Genomic DNA, 18667 nt, shown 5'->3' with positions numbered 1-18667 from the left:
GAAGTGGCCTTTACATCTATATCCTTTTTTTTTTTTTTTTTTAAATGAAAGCAATTCTGCAAAAAAACAATAGTTTCTCTCTGGCTCCCCTTTGTCATGATGGGAATGGTTTCTTTCTTCCCATCTTCCCCTTATATCCACCCACGAGGCAGCAGCGGGGTACCTTGTGTGAGTAACTGTAGGTTTCTGACTTCTTCTCGCACCTTCAGCTGGAGCACCTGTTGTAAGATGTGCTGCCGGAGGTTTTCCTGGGCAATCCCCATTCGCTCAAGCTTTTTGTCAGTGAGTCTCAGCAGGGCTCGCCCTGCAGGGTTTCAAGAAATAAAAGAAAAAGCAAATGAACAATGGCCGGAAAGGATTTCCATCTTCGTTTTGGCTAACCCTGCCGTAATAGTAGTTTCCTTCCAAACAGATAATTTAGAAGAGAGGGTCCTTGATTATTCTTACTGACAAGAAGAATTGATAATCCAGATAAAGAAAACACATAAATTAAAAAAAAGAACCCCAATTCTCATCTAATTTTGGCAATCCTCAACTGAAAACACACTGAGTTAAATAAAATCGCAAAATTTTAACCTGGGTATTTTGGATACAGATTGCAGGTTTCCATAGAAACAACGCACTTCGTCGGGTGATGGGTCCTGCCTGAGGCTGGCCCACAGGAGCCCAGCGGAAGACCTGGATGCTGTATGTGTGGTTATAGAGAAACTCCACCAATGTTTCACCCAGGTTACAATAATGTTTCTGTGAAACATGCATTTAAAGTTCCAGTTTTAATCTGCAGGCAGTCACCTGCAGGCATTGCAGCCCTCGTGCTGGGCTAGAGATCCATCTCCAGCTGGTGGGAGCTAAAGCTTAATCCCAATCTCTGGCCCAAGGCAAGGGCTGCAGCAGCCTGATGGGTGAGGGAAGCAGGGTGAGTGAGGGCATCTAAAGATTGCAAAACCAGGAGCCCCCGGGTGGAAGAGCCTGCAGTGTGCGGACACCCGGGGTCCTGGGCAGCCTGGCCTGGTTTCCTTCCAACCCCTCTTTCCCCAGGAGGTCTGCCTGGTCTTCCGCTTCCCAAGCACTCCATTGTCGTACCTGCACACCTTTCTCATTTCAACTGAGGTAGAGTCAACTACTTGTGGTCAATGGTCTATCTTTGGGTGTATTATCATATGCACTTCAGAAAATAAGTTCTCTACCTCCTCAGAATAGAAACCCCACAGCCACAAGGTGGGGTTCATGGACATTTTCATCAGAGAAATAGGGAAGTGTATGTGGCCTGGGACAAGAGAGACAGGCAAATGGAAAGAACCAGGTAGGAACAATCTACTTCGTTTGCTCTTTTTACCTCCCTTTAGCCCTTGCTAAATGCATCAGGTGGGATGTTAGGTAACATGTTACAGTAACAAATGATCCCCAAATATCAGTGCTGCAATACGGTTTACTTCCTGTTTTGTGTACACATCAAATGCAAGTCCATCCACCTTGAACGTTGATTATTGTAGCAAAGGGAAAAGAGAAGATATTAAAAGGTCTCATAGCATCAACAAAAGGCTCAGCCTAGAGGTCATTTACAAATCATAGGCTGGAACTAATCCCATGAACTTTCCCACCCACACAGGTTCACACATGGCTTCTGGCATGTGCCAGGAAACGGAGAGAAATATTTGATGAGCGGCACTGATAAGAACTACACCAAGACAGACATGGCTTTGGACCAGTGCCTGGCAAGAAAGTGAGTGCAGTGAGCTGTGGTGTTCTGAAGCTTCAGTAAAATCGACGTGTGGAAGAGGAAGGAGAGGCAAGGGGAAAGGAATCCGAGGTAGCCATAGCTGAGGCTTGGTAACACCAGGCAGATCGTGGTGGCCATGAGAAAGGAAATGAAGAGCATACACAGACTCAAGTAGTTCTGGTTGTCTCCTGTGATAGAATAACGCCCTCCCCTCCCAAGATGTCCATGTCTTCACCTCTGGGACCTGTGAATTTGTTACCTTATGTGACAAAAGGGACTTTGTAGGTGTGATTATGGTAAGGGTCTCAAGACGGGAGATTATCTGGCATTAGTAGGTGAGTCCTATCTAATGACACAGGTATTTATAAGTGAAAGAGACAGGAGCGTCATAGACAGAGTTGTGACAATGAAAGCAGAAGTCAGAGTGAGGTGGCCGCAAGTCAAGGAATTCATGCTTCTAGAAGCTGTAAGAGACAAGGACATGGATTCTCTCTCATATTCACCATGAGGAAGCATCTCTACCAAAACCGTGATTTTTCCGTAAGACTCATTTTGGACTTCTGAGCTCTAAAACTGGAACACAGTAAACTTGTGTGGCTTTATACCACGAAGTTCGTGGTCATTTGTTAGAGCAACAACTGGCCTTTTGACTGAAATTTAACATATTTTTAAGAAATCAACCAATGGATTCAGATTCCCTTTCCTAATTTCTGGGCAGTGACATACTAAAAGGTAGAGAACTAAGGGGGTGGTGAGCCCAAGTCCCAGGCTTCCAGGACAGCCCTGCCATCAAATGCTCTCCTCACTGTCAGACCTTGGTCCTGAAGTTCCATTAGAAAACTACAGAATGGGATTTGGCAGCCTTTATGTGGATAACCCGCTTCCAAATAAGACCTCCAACTCTCTATACATGTTCTCAACTTACAAATACTATATAAGAAAAAAACATCCCTGAAGTTCAGATGATCTGAATCCCTCTCAACATCTCACGTAGATCACCCATCCTTATTTCTGTTCATTTCAGCAATTAACTGAGCTGTGGCTTCACAAGCTGTGACATTCAGGAGCCAGCTCCGCTGAGGCAATGGTAACACACACGGGGGTTCGGTCACGGTAAGTCGGCTGGTCTGTCACTAGAGCACAGTGCAGTAAGTCAGAGTGAGGATTTTGTTCTCGTGTGCATGGCTCAGCTTGTCTCTTTGGTGGCCCCCCGAGGACCTGTAGCCTCAGCCTTTCCAGTAATGTACGTGACTGGTCAAAGTGTAGCTAAAAGCCCTATCAGAATGTTATCTCCTACTCGGGTGGGTTAACAGCCTCAGCTCTGAAAACGCAAGTTACAAAATTCCAATAGCTATAAAAATCTGTGCATTGAAGACTTTGTGGTACAAACAATGGTGCCTATCAACACGTCACATGTTAAATACTCAGCTGTTCAAACGGTTTTATCCAAATCCTGAGAAAATAGATGTTATTATTTCCATCTTGTAGGAAGGAAAATTGAGAAGTTGAAAAAAAAAAACACACACACACACACACAAGAGCTTTTCCGAATTCCTCCTGCTATACCTTTGGTTGTGCTTTCTCTTCTTTGGGAGGAAACCAAAAGGCTTAGATCACAAGAAGGGAGATTATGGGGAATTGTATAGAAGAATTTCCTGATAAAACGACTTCTAAAACAGATCATGATCTGCACGCTGAGGATGTTATGAACAAAATCTGACTCACTGTCTTTTTTGGATGGAAGGTCCACGGTTCTGAAAAATCTGCCCAATAATTAGATCATTTTCAGCAGGAAAAGTCCCATTAACTGCCTGTCCCACCACCTACTGTTGACTACAAAATAGTGACCACAAAATAGTATCCAAATAAAAGTGGATCTGCTTCTGATGCTGGTGTCAGGAAAGTGTTAAGTCGTCAATCAACAACCACATTTTATTTTTGCAACGTATATTGTCACTTTTTGTTGCTTAGCATTAATATCCAATTGTTAATTCAACACTTACTGAGCACCCACTATGTCCCTGTCACTTTGTTATTCACTTTGAGTATAATGAACAGGACAGACAGGGTCAATCTTGGTGCCTTCAGAATGGCAAGACAGGCAGTAAATGATAAATGTTTACACGTATGTGAGAAGTTCTTAGAAAGAACAAATAGGAGATCACAGAACTGGGTGACCTAACTTGGTCCAGGAAGCTGTCTTTGAGTAAAGAATATTTAGGGGTGCCTGGGTGGCTTGGTCGGTTAGGCATCCGACTTCAGCTCAGGTCATGATCTCGCGGTCCAGGAGTTCGAGCCCCGCGTCGGGCCCTGTGCAGACAGCTCAGAGTCCGGAGCCTGCTTCAGATTCTGTGTCTCCCTCTCTCTCTGTCCATCCCATGCTCACGCTCTGTCTGTCTTTGTCTCAAAAATAAATAAACGTTAAAAAAAAAAAAAGAATATTTAACCTAGGACTTTGGGAGTAAGCGTTAGACCAAGACCATTGGATAAAGCAAAGATTTTTTAAGAAGTCCAGCAACCCCAGGGATGAAAAGGGATACCACTATTGCAGACAGAGAATGTGCAGACAGAGGCGTGCTGTTATGGCTTTTACATTCCCCGCCTTTTCTCCCGAGAGTGTGTTGGGAACCTTGCTCTGCAGTCAGTTGTCTAGACGGGGGAGGAATCGAGAAAAATCAATTCAGTATCAAAAGAGGAACACCAACTAAATGTCCTGATACTCCAAACCGGTTATAAATGGTATTTCATTAATGCAGGCTGCTAGGTTCTTAGAGTAGGAAAAGACTTAAAGCCCTTCACACTGATCATATGCTGACCTTTTACTTCTTTCCTTTATTAAGCATTTCTTGAGCACCACTGTATGCCTGACACTATTCTGGGTACTTAGGCTGTGGAGAGGAGCAGTATCTTCTGTCTTCATGGAGCTTACCATTTAGTGTGAGAGGCGGACAATTTACAAATGAACTGACATGCAGGGACCCCTACTGGAAGGATGGCACTTTGTAGTTTGGGTGGAGAGGCAAGACCTCCCTCAAGAGGTGACACTGGAGCATCCAGAAGTGTCAAAGCAATCAGAGGAATGGCAGGAAGGCTAGCATCACTAGGGCAGAGTAGATGAGAGAAAAATAAGAAATGAGGCCTGAAAGAAGGCAGGTGTCAGATCACACAGGGTCTCCTAGGCCTTGGCGAGGACTTTGGATTTTATTCTGAATATGGGAAATTTTGAGCAAGGGATGACGTGGGTGGGATTTCATGTACTGAGTCCCTCTGGTCACGATGTGGAGAACGGACTGGGGGTGCGGAGGAGGGGAGGTAAGGAACAGTGGGAAGAGTGAGCACACTGCCATAGTAGTCAAACCATGAGGTGCTGGTGCCTTGGACGAGGGTGGAGGGGAAGAAGTCATAAGTAGTAGAATTCTGAACTGTGACACCTAGAAGTGGGGTGTGAGCAAAAGGCAGACCTCAAAGATGATGCAGGTTTTCAGTGTGAGATGGGAGGGGGCACCATTTCAGCACAGGAAGTTGAGTCACTACTTGGAGAGAGGTGTGTTAGAGGCAAAGGAAATCATGGTAGTGTCAGTGCTATTTTCTTCTCTTGAAGTCATCTGGGATATAGAGAAGTGATGAAAAGAACAGAATGAAACAAAGGAGGATGATTAGAATACTCTTCCTTCTTCCCTGTAGTGCTTTCAATCCTTCAACATTCTTCTCTGATCCCAAAGCTCTGAGCTGACTGGGGCAAGGTGAGCATAAGCACATCCCAGTGGAATTTAGAGAAACACGAGAAACCCACTATGACCCAAGTTCTGTACTGCTTGACCCCCAACAATGGTTTCAGTGCTAAAAATGCTACCTAGGACCCTCTGCAGAAGCTCAAGCCAGGGAATATTCGATGAGAAAGTTCACCCAGCAGAAATGTGGATCTGATGCCCTGCTAACGGGCCTGGAAAATTAGTACTTTGCTGCAATGTAAGCTTGAGCATATATGTGAAAGCTTTATCAAGTGTGGTCCACCACAATGCCAGCTCCATAAGAGTCAGTATCTTCGCCGTCAGCTTCCCTACTGTCACTTACTCCCTATGGCTGCATGCAATGCTCAAGAAATATTTATTGAATGAATACATCTAGTTTTACTAAATGAATGTTCTCTTCTTTACTCACATACTGATGATCTCAAGGTCATTAAATTACTATCTTTTCTGATGAAGAGACTTGGCTGGAAACTGACTCCCAGGACGATGTGAAACTGAAAATAGCAGAGGGTGGAGGCTGTATTGTGTTGGTGGTGACCGCAGATGCCAAGTAAAAAGGAATAGGGAACTTGACGCTAAATGAGTACTTTGCTTTCCTGCGGGTTTAAAGAAAAGACAAGTGTCTTGTGCTTCTTTTCAACAGGCACCAAGTGGGACTGTAAGCCTCGATGGGCAGATAGGCAGCAAGAATGGATGACAGGTCATGGACACAGAGAGCAGTGTACTCGTTTCCTATAGTCGCTGTAACAGACTGCAAACGGGGGAATTTAACACAGCAGAAATGTATTCCACGTAGCTCTGGAAGCCAGAAGTCCAGCATCCATTTCCCTGGGCTGAAATCAAAGTGTCAGCAGGGTTACACTCCCCTTGGAAGCTGAAAGGGACAATTGGTTCTTGAAATTTCCAGCTTTTGCTGGCTTCCAGCATCCCTTTGCTGATGGCCATGTCACTCTAATCTGTCTGTATCTTCACATTACGTTCTTCTTCTCTGTGTGTGTCCTTTCACTCTGCTTCTCTCTAGTAAGCATGCTTGTGATTTGATTTAGGGTCCACTAAAATAATCCTGGATAATCTCTTCATGTGAAGACCACATGTTTGGGGACTATTTCTTTATAAGGTAAGCATTTACCAGTTCCAGGGATCAGGACTTCCTACCTCTGGGTGGTCATCATTCACTCTACCATAAGCAGGAAGGAATATTTGAGACTTTGGAAGATGGCACGAAATTTATCGTGTTCCACATAGAGAATTGAGGCTCAGAGGGGGAACTGACGAAAGCCACACAGGAAAAGGGGGGAAGGCAGGTCTGGATACGTGTCTCTGACCTTCAGGCCCAATCTGGTCTTTGGTCTCTAGTTCAGGTGTCTCCTACCTTCTGCTCAAAGAACTGTAACAGAAGCCCTGTCACACCTATTCAAGATGGACGATTATATGCCAGAGGGCACAAGTGGAAATTTCTGGGTAAGCTGCCAGGAGCACAAAGGATGTGGCTTCAGGCCCTACCCTACTGGGAAGTCTCAGTGCCACTGTAAGTGGTTGGGGACTGCCCATTTTCCCAGAAAAGAGGCTGTCCTACAGGGCCTCCTTTCTGCTAGAAATAGAGGTCACTTATGGCTCCCCAGAGAAAGGGTCACTTGTGCCCTGCATTAGCTCCAAACTTGCTCTCAGGTAAAGTCCCCTATCAAGCATCAGGTAGATGTCCCTAGCCCTACTCCACTCCTGGCTGGTCAAGAGCAACCAGTGATGGGTGGTGGACACAGAGCCAGCATCCCACAGCCTGGACCCTTGAATCTCCATCTCACCGTCATTACAAAGTTGGGATATCTGGAACAAAGAAAGACGGAGAGAGCTGTAATGGCAACAGCATGGAACTGGGAGCTAAAAGGTATAAATGCCTAAGCAAGCATATTTGGGTCTTAGTTTTCTCACGTCTGTAATGGGGATGAAAATGACACTATTTCATAGTGTCTGAGGATCAAATGACATATATATGTCCTTTGCAAACATGAACAATAAGCTCATGCAATAAGGGTCCTATAGTTCTTTGGCTGGCTGAGAATGCTTCCTCCTCTTCATAGCAATGATCATGAGAGTAAACATTTACTGAACAGTTGTTAGGAGTTTTAAACACTGTCCTGGGAGTTTTACATGGATTACCTCACTTTCAACAGTTCTCTGAAGATACTACTATTGTCTAGACCTGATTAAGAGCAACTATACCCAGCTGGAGGTCACATACCTACTAAGCTGCAGATGTGAGATACTAATATACACAATGGCCATGCTCTTAACCACCCTCTAACCTGCCACCCAAGAATTCTTCAAACAGACCTTATGTGTCCCCCAAACCCATTTCTGCCAGTTCTTGTGTAGAGAGCACCAGTAGGGCAGGCAAGAGACTAAGGAGCAGAAAAAGGTCATCATCTCTGATGTCTTAAAGCCAGAGAGTGCAAACACTGGTATAACATCATGATACTCAAGGCTGTGATGGCCTTCACTTGGTGGAGTATCACAGGGGGCTGAGTGGTCTTTGAGAGTAGCCTTTAAACAGATTCATCCTCTCCACCATACAGACTATCTACATCTGTACCAAGAACTGAACATATTATGTCACTAGGAGGTAGGCTGAGGAAAAGACGATGATTTCCCCATGGAGGGACAAACACAAGCTCTTTAAGAACCTACTGGAAGGGCACCTAACTTAGCTGGGGTCCTTGAACAACAACCAAAACCCCCACAAAAGCCAAGGAGATGAGTAGGAGGGAGAAGGGCATTCAAGACACAGGGAACAGCATAGACTAAGACAGGGATCTGAGAACCAAAAGGTGCATTTAGGGAACTCCAAGAAACTTGATATTGTTGCATGTGAAGCTTGAGGCAAGGAACACATCATGAGGGGTCTTATATGCCATTTCATGATGTCTACCCTATAGATGAGTCAGGCTTTTTCTTTCTCTGTCCACCCCAAAGCAGCACTTAAGGGATGATGTTCATGGTTGTAAAACATTCCCATTTATAGGACTAATATAAATACCTCATTTTTGCCTACATTGTACCCCTGCCAATTTCTGGTAAAAGAATCTCTTTTGACTTTTGGGAACTGGTCCTTCTCACCCCATGGGCCTTTAAATAATTAAAAAAAAAAAAAAAATCCCGGTAGTACTTTCCACATCTACAGTACTATATAATGTTCCTGCTTATTCTGTTTATTTTTCATCTTCTGATTCCCTTCCACCTCCTCCCATAATGTAAGATCCAGAAGATCAGGGCTTCATGGATGTCTCCAAGCACCTCGCTAGAGCCAAACTCAAAGTCGGCACTAAATAAATATTGGTGAAAGTAATATTGGTTCTAGTAATGTGCACTAGAATTCATCAGAATTGCTAAAATTCACTATAATTGCCATGGTTTCTAAGAGAGAAGTCTCTTTGTTTCTTAGATCATGTCCCAAGGGACAACATAAGCCTAGACTTGCTGTTGGTGGCTACCTTTGCCAACATACAGAGAGAAATTGCTAGAGAATTAAGCCAACGGAGGGAGCAGAGCTGAGAGAAAAACAAAAAAAGAATGAGAAAGGAAGATAATATGAGATTTCCTGAATACAGCCTTGCCTGAAATCAGATACCCCTGGGTTTCTCATATATGTAAGTCAATATTGGGGTGGGAGAGGTTAGCAAGTTGAGCTCATTTATACCATCTGCACCCAAAGGAATCTTGACTTACAGATAAAAGCTCATGTGTAATGCATGGTTGAGTCCCTACTCGGTCCCTCTTATTTCCATTTCAAGAAAGCCCATGATGGTGTAGGCCAGTAGGGATGATATGAACTTATTCTACAATAACTGGCTTTCAAAAGTTAATCACTGGCAAATTCTGGTATCTTTATTCCTCACAAATTGTTTGGAATACACCTTAAATCTGACTGCATACTTCTATTTGATGCACCAGCAAACTCCTTATCCAATTTGTGACCAGAGGTCACAAACTCAAATGTTGTCAAATGTGTGAAGAGAACGACTCTAAGGGACAACAGGGATTAGGTGGACCATAGCCTATTGGACACCGGTTTTTTAATTTTCTAAAATGAGCAATTCCAACCCATTTTTGCTCTGCTAGAATACAGGCTAAGTGTTGCTTCTTCTACTATTTTTAAATTGACAACAACTGAAAATCTAGAAGTTTTATGAATCCTCCCAATTTAATATTTGCCCATTATTTTCCCATACTACGAGAGCCAAACAATTCATGTATATGGGTCGTATTCAGCTCACAAGTTGCCACTTGCAACATCTGACTTTTAACCTTCCCTCCCCCACATCCCTCCCACTCGCAATGGAAAGTAATTCAGGCAACCTCACCTTCAGAGTTTCATCAGACTTTAGGAACAGACTCCCAAGTTTTGAGATTCCATTCTCTACAGCCTATTCTAACTTAACAGCTTCTGAGTCCAAAGGTAGTTGAAGACTAGTCTGAACTGGCCCCTCCAGTTTTTATAACCTGGATGTGCCTTGCAAATCCATCTTCTTAAGTAGCCCCCACCCCAGTGCTTGATTTCCTAAAGGTGACTGCGAATCACTAATATCAGAGCTAACAAGGACTCTGAGGTCAGCCAAACTATTGCCTCATATGCTGGGAAGAACGTGTGCAAAACCTTCCAAGACCAATAAATCTCTTCTCACTTCTACCTGAGAGCACAGCCCACTGCCAAGCCTGGTCACTCACTTGGTTACATTAAGAATGATTAGCCATTAATTGAAGGCCTCTTCTCTGTGCTTAAGAGAAGGATTGATGGACATTTATTTCCATTGTAGTACTGTAATTTACCATACTGATGGGAACTGTACATTTTTTTGTTTTGTTTTTTAAACCAGTCTGGGATAAACAGACTGTTTTAGACAAACTAGTTTTTTGGTTGAATATATTCACGTACTTATGATGTTAATGGGAAGAAACTGGGATAACGCTATTTCCCATCTGAAATATAAACTCAGAAAGAAATTATATTACAGTGCTTTTCAGATTGAAAATGTGGCCTTGCACTATTTTTTTTTTTTTTTTGGAGGAATGTACATCTTCCAAACAGTAAATTAAAGGTTAAATCCTTTTATGTTGTTGGTAGTACGAAGAGTTACCAAATCCCCTTCAAAAATTAATTTAAGAAAACTCTAAAACATTTTGTTTGGGGATTCTGTTTCAGTCCCTGGGAAGACTCAGTAATTACTTCCCTTGTACCTCAGAGCAGATTTTTGAAGCAAAGAAATCTAGTACCAACATAACGGAGACTATAGCTGAAGATTTATGATGTCGTAAACAACTTTCAAGGTCTTTTCTGGTTTTGATAGGTAGACCCAACCTCTTGGTATGCTTGCTTTTATTTATTAGCATTTGTATGCATTGTTTTGGGATTCTCTGTTAATTGAGTGCACAAGGTGAGCAACCCACTGTGCGTTAGACATCTTTTAAAATTAATTGCCAAGAAGCACCTGAGATTTCTATTGACAAGTGTCCTCCCAGCCTGTGATAATCTGCTCACGGCCACAATAGCCAAACACGTATAGTGTTCATATGCTGAAGACGGGCACGGGGCATACTGGCGTCTCCATGTGGATTAATTTGAACTAGTGACTCACAGCCAAAGTAATGTTAAAAAAAATTTTTAAGCTACTTGACTTTCTCTTTTTGATATGTAGGGATTTGTTTTACCTTAAATTTTTAAATGTTTACCTTTATTAGTATCAGGTATTTTTTTACTAGAAAAAGCAACGAGTATTGTCCCAGCTCCAGATACATTCAGCAAAAGACATGGAAACAGTACTCCTGCCTTTGAGGAGATGAAAAATTACCTGTGATGTAAGATCAGCAAGCACTAAGCAGCTTTAAAGCAATTATGTGATAAAACCATAGCAATGACCACGAGGACCATAAGATCTATTAGGAAAGCTCTGGTAGAAAGAAAGGGGTCTTGAGTTTGGAGTTGAAAGTCAGGGCTGGATTAAACAGTTATTAGCTGCCTGGTTGTTTCACTGTGAAGATATACCTTGTTAGGCTTCAGTTTCTGGGTATGCTATGAGACCCTCTCTTCTCATGTTGTCCTGATTAAATAGCCAAGAAAGTAAGCAAATAGGAAGTAATGTTGCCACTTTAAGAAAGAAAGAAAGGTAGGGAGCCCACCCAAGATCCTCTGGGGCATGGTGTAGGTCACTCCAAAACAGATGGGGTTACTTGAAAGGATGGAAATGGAACCTCGTGGTGGCAGCTAAAATCCTTTACCAGGAGTGAAGGGTAACAAGGAAAATGAAATTCTATTTATTGCATGCCAAATTTCAAAAGCTATCAATAAGGTATGCAAGTAGAGTGGAACTTATCTGCTTAACTCGGTCAATTTTGGCACTGTTGACATTTGAGGCTAGATTCTTTGTTGTGGGGTGGTAGGTGTCCTGTGTGTAACAGGCTGTTTTGCAGAGTCTGTGGCTTCTAGATGCCCATAGCACCTGCTCCCAGTTGGGCCAGTCAAAATAGTCTCTAGAGTCTTGCCAAATGTCTGCTGGAGGGCAAAATCCCCAGCTTAAGAACCATTTATCCGGAGGTTTGCTTCCAACCGATTCTTAAAATGCTCATCTCCAAGAGACAGACTAATCCTCAGCATGGAAGGTTCATGGGACTCTGGTGGGTGAGAAGTCAAACCAACACAAAACTTACTTTTGGGAAAAGCACCTACTATGTGTCAGACCTTTTTCCATTCATTGTCCCATTTAATCCACAAAGCACCCTGGAAAGTACTCTTAACTCCATTTTAAAAATGAGGAAACGGAAGTTCATGGAGATAAAGCAGCAAAGCAACCACATAGCAGAATGGGGATCCCAACCCAGTTCTACAAGTAAAAAGTTCCATGCATTTGATGTTGAAATGTCTTGAGCCCATAACCATAGCACTTCAAATGACATTTAACTTAAGGGGCCTAGTGGAGTAAAAAAAAAAAAAAAAAAAGTTGACTGAAGTTTCCTTATCTGGTAAGTGACTAAAATCTGAGGGAACCAAGATCATAAACATTGACTAACTGGCTGACACTGCTTCGATGCTGAAGAAATAATGAAAATGAACATCAACATAATGTTCTTTTGTCCTCCAAAAGGGAGTAAAAATAAGTTCACCAAGCTTGAAGCCCAAAATTTGATGTCAATAGGTTATTATCACTAAAAGTTATATTAAGATAAGCAATGTGAACAGATTCTCAGTCTCGTTTATCTATGTCTATGTCTCCATACATTTCCCCTTTTAATGACTTCCCTCTTTTCTTATCTGATCGGCTTAAAGGGCTGCCTCAGGCCTGTCTTTCTCAGAAAGTGCCCCCTGACTCCCTTTGCAACCTCACCTTTGGAAGGTAAAATATAGCTGGTAAGTACTACAGTAAGGATTTCTATTTCCTTACTTAAATGTCCTTAAAGCAAAGGTATATCTTTTCATTTATATACTATCAACATCCAGGAAACTATTCGATAAACTAGTGAAATAATATTTGGACAGTATGACAATGAACTCTGTCAAAGGAAACTGAAGTTAGAGAATGTGGCAGACCCTAAGGAAAGCAGTCCCATGTTGCATTGTCACGGACATTTGAATTGACTAGCTTTTCCTATGTCTGCAATGCCAATACCTTGACTTTGCAAAAAGACCTGTAGGCTTGCAACAGCCATCCAATAGTCCAGGCTGCTGATGGTGCTAATGATCGTGGGGCTGGAGACAAGAATGGATAACAGCTTTCTTCTCTTATTTTTTCTTTCAGCTCAGAGATTATAATGCTAGAACGAGAGAAAGGTGGGAAGAACAGAATGAGAGAAGGGCTCATGCTGTGATGAGTTTGATCACTCCTGAAGAGTGGCAGCACAGGGGAAGGGGCACTGGATGGCTGTCACAACATGGACAAATGGCTTTACAATGATTAAGGGCATAACCCATAGAGTCAGATGCTTGAGTACAAATCATGTCTCTACTGCTTACATGACATACTACTTTAAGCAAGTTACTTAAAGTTCATTTTTCCATCCTATCAGTGGGTATGATAAGGGTGCCTCTATCTTGGAAATATTTATAAAGAATAAATGAGATGATACACGAAAGCACTTAGCACCGTGCCTGACACATGAAAGCTTTGAATAGAGGTTAGCAATGGAAGATGATGATCAGTCCTAAGACTGAGGACTAGTCACAGGTGAGCCTATGATCAGCAGTGTGGCTCCTTTGTTCTCACAGGTGAAATGTATGCCATCTCCATGCTAACTACAAATACCAACACTTAAGTAGCACATGCCTTTGCTCATTGTTACTCAACCTCTGCTTGAGGACTCAAATTACTTCGCTGCCCTCAATTTCCCTTTTTTCCCCTTAATTTCCCTTTTTATAATTCCACTTTATAAGATATTTAAAGTAATCTCAAATTGATATTTTTTCCTAAAGAGCTCTAAGTTGCAATGAGACATTTCAAGAATTACTTGGAAAGAAACAAAACAAGGTCAACTTGGGTTTTCTCCAACAAGCACACTAGAGCCAGTGTTCTGGGACGGCCATGTACGAGGGTTCTCCAACCTTGAAAGGTTTCAAATTTCAAATTATTGTTGTAAGTAACACTTTGTTCACTGTGGGTACGAATAAAGGCATACTATAATCGATACTGAACTCTTTATAACCAGTTACAAATGATAATCAAAATAGACCCCAAATAAGTTGGAAAAACAGAGGAAGTTGAAGGAAAAAGCGAGATTCTTTGGTATGATTTTTTTCCTTCTGACTTAGATTTGGTTATAAAATTTTTAGTTCAATATTAGTTCATTCTTTTAGCAATAATGTAACTAATAACTTATACTGTAATCATGTTAATTTCTGGGGAGGGGGTAGAGACCTGAACTTGTAGTACAATGTTTGGGTTTGAAGACTGGTGCCTCCATACATGGGTGCTATGAACCTGGACAGCTTAATGCCACTGAGTCACAGTTTCCTCATCTGTAAAAGGGGAATAATGATTTTGGTCACTTGGAGTTTTCTGTGTGCAAGTTAAACAGGTAATACATTTGAAAATGCCTAGTACAGTATCTGGCTCAACGCATTTCTTTCAAATTAAACATACAGATTAAAGATGTGCCTCAAATAGGTTTCTACCTTTACACTTACTATATTATAATCATGAATTTGTTCAAATGCCTGTCGTCCCTTCTAAACTCTGGGCTCTTTAATGAAGAGAATGTGGGCTTCATTTAACTGAGCAACTCCAGCACTCAGCAGTTGGTAGAAGTTTATTAAAGTGCTGCTAAATGAATGAATAAGTTTCTCCTGTGAGAAAGGGAGAAGAAATGGTATCATCCCCATTTAAAAGAAAACAGGTTCAGAAAAGTGATGTGACTTGCTCAAAGTCATATGGCTAGTAATTGGCAGGGCAAAAACTCGAACCAGGATGCTTGATTCAAATTCATGATACCTCTATTTAGAAAAGTCCAATGTTGGGGCAGCTGGGTGCTCAGTGGGCTGTGTCTGACTTCAGCTCAGGTCATGATCTCACAGTGTGTGGGTTTGAGCCCTGTGTCAGGCTCTGTGCTGAAAGCTCAGAGCCTGGAACCTGCTTTAGATTCTGTGTCTTCCTCTCTCTCTCTGGCCTCCCCTGCTCATGCTCTGTGTCTCTCAAAAATAAATAAACGTTAAAAACAATTTTTTTAATCTATAAAAAATTGAAGTCCAGTGTTCATTTAATAAATAATTAATGATCTTCTAACATCACCCATTCGACTAGATGCTGGGTATAAGCCGTGGTGAATCCAGTCTATGTGGTCTCTGTGCTCACAGAGTTGTTTAGTGACATACAAATAAATACTTTCAATAAAGAAAACCAAAATGCTCTTCATGAGAGAAACAGCAGAAACCCAAGTGAGACTGAGGTGGGGTGAAAGCAAATGTGACGGGACCTTAAGGCTAAGGGATGAAGGATGAAAAAGACAAGAGTAAAAGAGTGAAAGGAAAAAATGTGGCAAAGGAAAAAATGCACAATATTCTGTGGAGTATTGCTTTCAGAGAAGGCAAGAAAGCCAATGAGGTGGGTTTGTGGGAAGGGCAGAGGCCAGGAGCTCGAGAGGAAGACAGAGGGGCAGCCAAGGGCAGGATCATTCATGGTCTTGGAGGTAAATCAAGGATCTCATTATTTGCTGCAAGTGCGAGAGGAGTCAGTGTAGAGCTTCAAGCAGGGCAGTGACATGATACAATTTATATTTTAAAGCTCTCTCTGGCTGACTATCAAAATAGTCTCAGTTGAGGGTGTGACATCTGGAAGTAGAGAAACTGGTCAGGAGACTGGAGCTTTTGTTGAGCCCATAGATGGTGGTTGCTTTTTCTAGAGAGGTGCTGATGGGAAAATGTGCATGTTGCATGTAGAATCAAAAGGATTTGGTGGTAGATTAGGTATTTGAGGCAGAAGAGAAGGGGCTGTTAAGGATGATCCCAGTATTTCTGGTTTGAACAATAGAATAAAGTGCAGTTGGTGGTGTGGGGAATATTGAGTGAGCAAATTCAAGGGAAAAGATCAATAATTCTGGTGAAGATAGGCAATAAATCTGAATTGTCTATGAGATATTCAACAAAAATGTAAAGTTGGCATGTAGGTGTACATGCTCTAAACAAAGGTCAGGTCTGGGGTTTAGCGTGGAGCCCCATCATAGAGTTGACATGCAAACCCACAGTCGAAGAGAAAGGAAGCATGAACAGGGTAGTGGCCCTAAGATTGAGTCTTTGAGGAACTCTAGCATTAAGTGGGTAGACCAGTGAGATGAGCCAACAGGGACACCTCTAAGAAGTGGCTGGAGACTTGGAAAGAAAGGTGGGAGAATGAGGAGGAGTGTGGTTCAAGAAAGAGAAGGGGCCATTGATGCCGAATGCTGAGAAGTTGAAGTGTGGTCACTGGAACATGTGACTTACTGAAATGGAAGGTCCTTGATGTACAGGAAGGAACCCTAGGCATACAACTATGTGAAAAGGGAAGGGATAATACTTCAGGCCACTCAATCACTGAACTCTCCTCCTAGGCTAGATAGCTTTTGTTTGGCCCAACAGACAAAGGTACAGAGTTGCACGGAGATGGAGCCACAAACTGTTAACATGATCATTATCAATAATAAAAACATCTTTATTTATTGGACCATTATGAGGAGCTAGGTGTAAATGAACAATTTCTCATTCTTCAATTTATTCTTTGGGACAGCCGTCTGGACAGGTTCAATTATTATCCCCATTTTTAAAAGGACGAAAATGGGGTTTGACAATTTGAATAACTATGATCACATGGGTAGCAAGGGATGGAATTTTCAATTATTATTTTTCAATTCCAAAACTCATCTCCTCCTCCCATTCTGTAGCCTGGCCTTTCTCTGCATATAAACTTAAAAGAGGAAACTCCCTGCAAGGGAGTGTTGCCTGGTGTCGACCTTTCTTTAAACCTGAGCTGAGAAGAGCCACTTAGCCCAGGTCATGCCCCTCTTTCTGAGAGCAGCCTGCATCCAATGCCTGGTGGACAGTCGGGGAAGAAGGTATAAAGACCCAGGCTCCCAAGGTAACCCACCCCCAGCTTGGAACAACCCCAGAGCTGGGACTGACCATGGTCTTATTGTGACTGAATCACAACCTGACTTCTCTCTCTGCCCAACCCGCTTCTTTCACTTCCTCCACAGATGCTGAACAAAAGGATAGCACCCAAGACACTTCCAACATGCAGATCTTCTCCTCTGAGCCTGCTTTCTGGGGACATGAAACTCTCACAGGGTTTCACCGGGCAAAGGGTACCTGATTGATTCTCAGAAATAAACATCACATGTTGTCTGTGCTGACTTTAAAACAGCCCTGGTGGCTTCGCTGTACCGGCCAGCACACTTCTAGGTCATCTACCTCCATTGTTAGTAGGTGTGTGTGCAGGGAATGAAAATGAATTTTAAGAGTGGCCTCTACAATAGATAATTAGCAAGATAAATCTGCTAAAAATTCCACGTGCACACCATCTATTGATTTTCTAAGTGTGCCTCGTTTTCCATAAAACACTGGTAACACTAAATAATCATAGAACACTATGTATCTGAACATAAAATACATAGGTATAAACACACACACATACACATACTTTCTTGCATACATGGAAACCTATGTAAGATCCATCTTACTGAAGGCTTGCTATATGCCGACCACCATGAAGAGTGTTGGACATGAACTTCCTCATTGTATTTTCACAGGCAGGCACAATTTCTCTCATTTTTCAGAGGAGGAAACTAAAGCCCAGAGAGATGAAGAATCCTGACAAAGTCTTCCCAGCTGTTAGAGCTGATACCTTGAGTCACTCATGGGACCACCGGAGTTTTCAAACCCTGGACTTTTCATCACTATGCCACACATTAATTTGAACATTAATTTGAGCAAATTTCTTATAAAAATGTGGATTTGGTAAAAGAATAACAAAAACAATCAGTGAGACTCACTGATTCCTCATTGTGTAAATTTGGGTTTGGTATAATGGGTTTCTTTAAATTGGGAGACACCTAGAAAAACAAATTAGGTCCATCAGAAATAGCAAAGCTACAGGGAAATGCAGCATTGTCCTTTTGCCCATGCAAAAGGTCCATCTTCTCAACAACTGAAGTAAGCTTGCTTTTACAATCAAAATGTTTTCCTCTGCATGCAGAGTAACGGAGCATAGCAGAATACATGCCTTCAGCTACAAAAATCTGTAAATCAACACACACTCCACCATGTTGTGTCTGTGAGAACATATGCCCTCACAAGCCAGGAGACAGCCTCTGTCAGAAGGAAGGGCTGATTCCAATGAATACTGAACAGCCACTAAAAACAAGTGAGATAGAAAAACCATCTTCTAACTGATAAATGTATTGCTATCATAACATCAACAGCTTGAATTCAATGAAAACTGTATCGGTTAAATTAAGTCTTCTACATAAAGATGTCAAACGTTACAACTTCACTATTATGGTGAAGAATAGCTCCAAAATGTGCCTAAACTGAAGAATTAATTAGAGGATACCATCCTTAGAAACGACTTTACGGAGTTGTTGGGTCTCAAATCCTAAATCTGTGTTTGAACATCAAGTTTCTCTTGGTTTGGGTTGTATTTTTCGGCACACCATCCTAACCCAAGCCACCTGGATCATTTTTGTATCT

General features: G+C 42.1%; 1 protein-coding gene across 6 annotated transcripts in view; it reads right to left on the bottom strand.

Moving 5' to 3' along the window:
* SAMD12 (sterile alpha motif domain containing 12) overlaps nt 1–18667 on the bottom strand; it is a 387874-nt gene that overhangs the window by 167049 nt on the left and 202158 nt on the right. For 4 of the 6 annotated variants that reach the window (XM_045453847.1, XM_045453846.1, XM_045453844.1 and 1 more), the window contains exon 4: nt 164–304. The exons of 1 other annotated variant lie outside the window; for it this stretch is intronic. In XM_045453847.1, coding sequence (XP_045309803.1) covers nt 164–304 — 141 coding nt within the window. Of the gene's footprint in view, nt 1–163; nt 305–18667 lie in introns of those variants that run through there. One more of the 6 variants, XM_045453850.1, reaches the window with a different exon arrangement.

This window comes from Leopardus geoffroyi, chromosome C3 (assembly GCF_018350155.1).
Source record: "Leopardus geoffroyi isolate Oge1 chromosome C3, O.geoffroyi_Oge1_pat1.0, whole genome shotgun sequence".
Classification (NCBI taxonomy): Eukaryota; Metazoa; Chordata; class Mammalia; order Carnivora; family Felidae; genus Leopardus; species Leopardus geoffroyi.
Note: the sequence above shows the minus strand (reverse complement) of the source record. Positions and strands in the feature narration are given on the sequence as shown.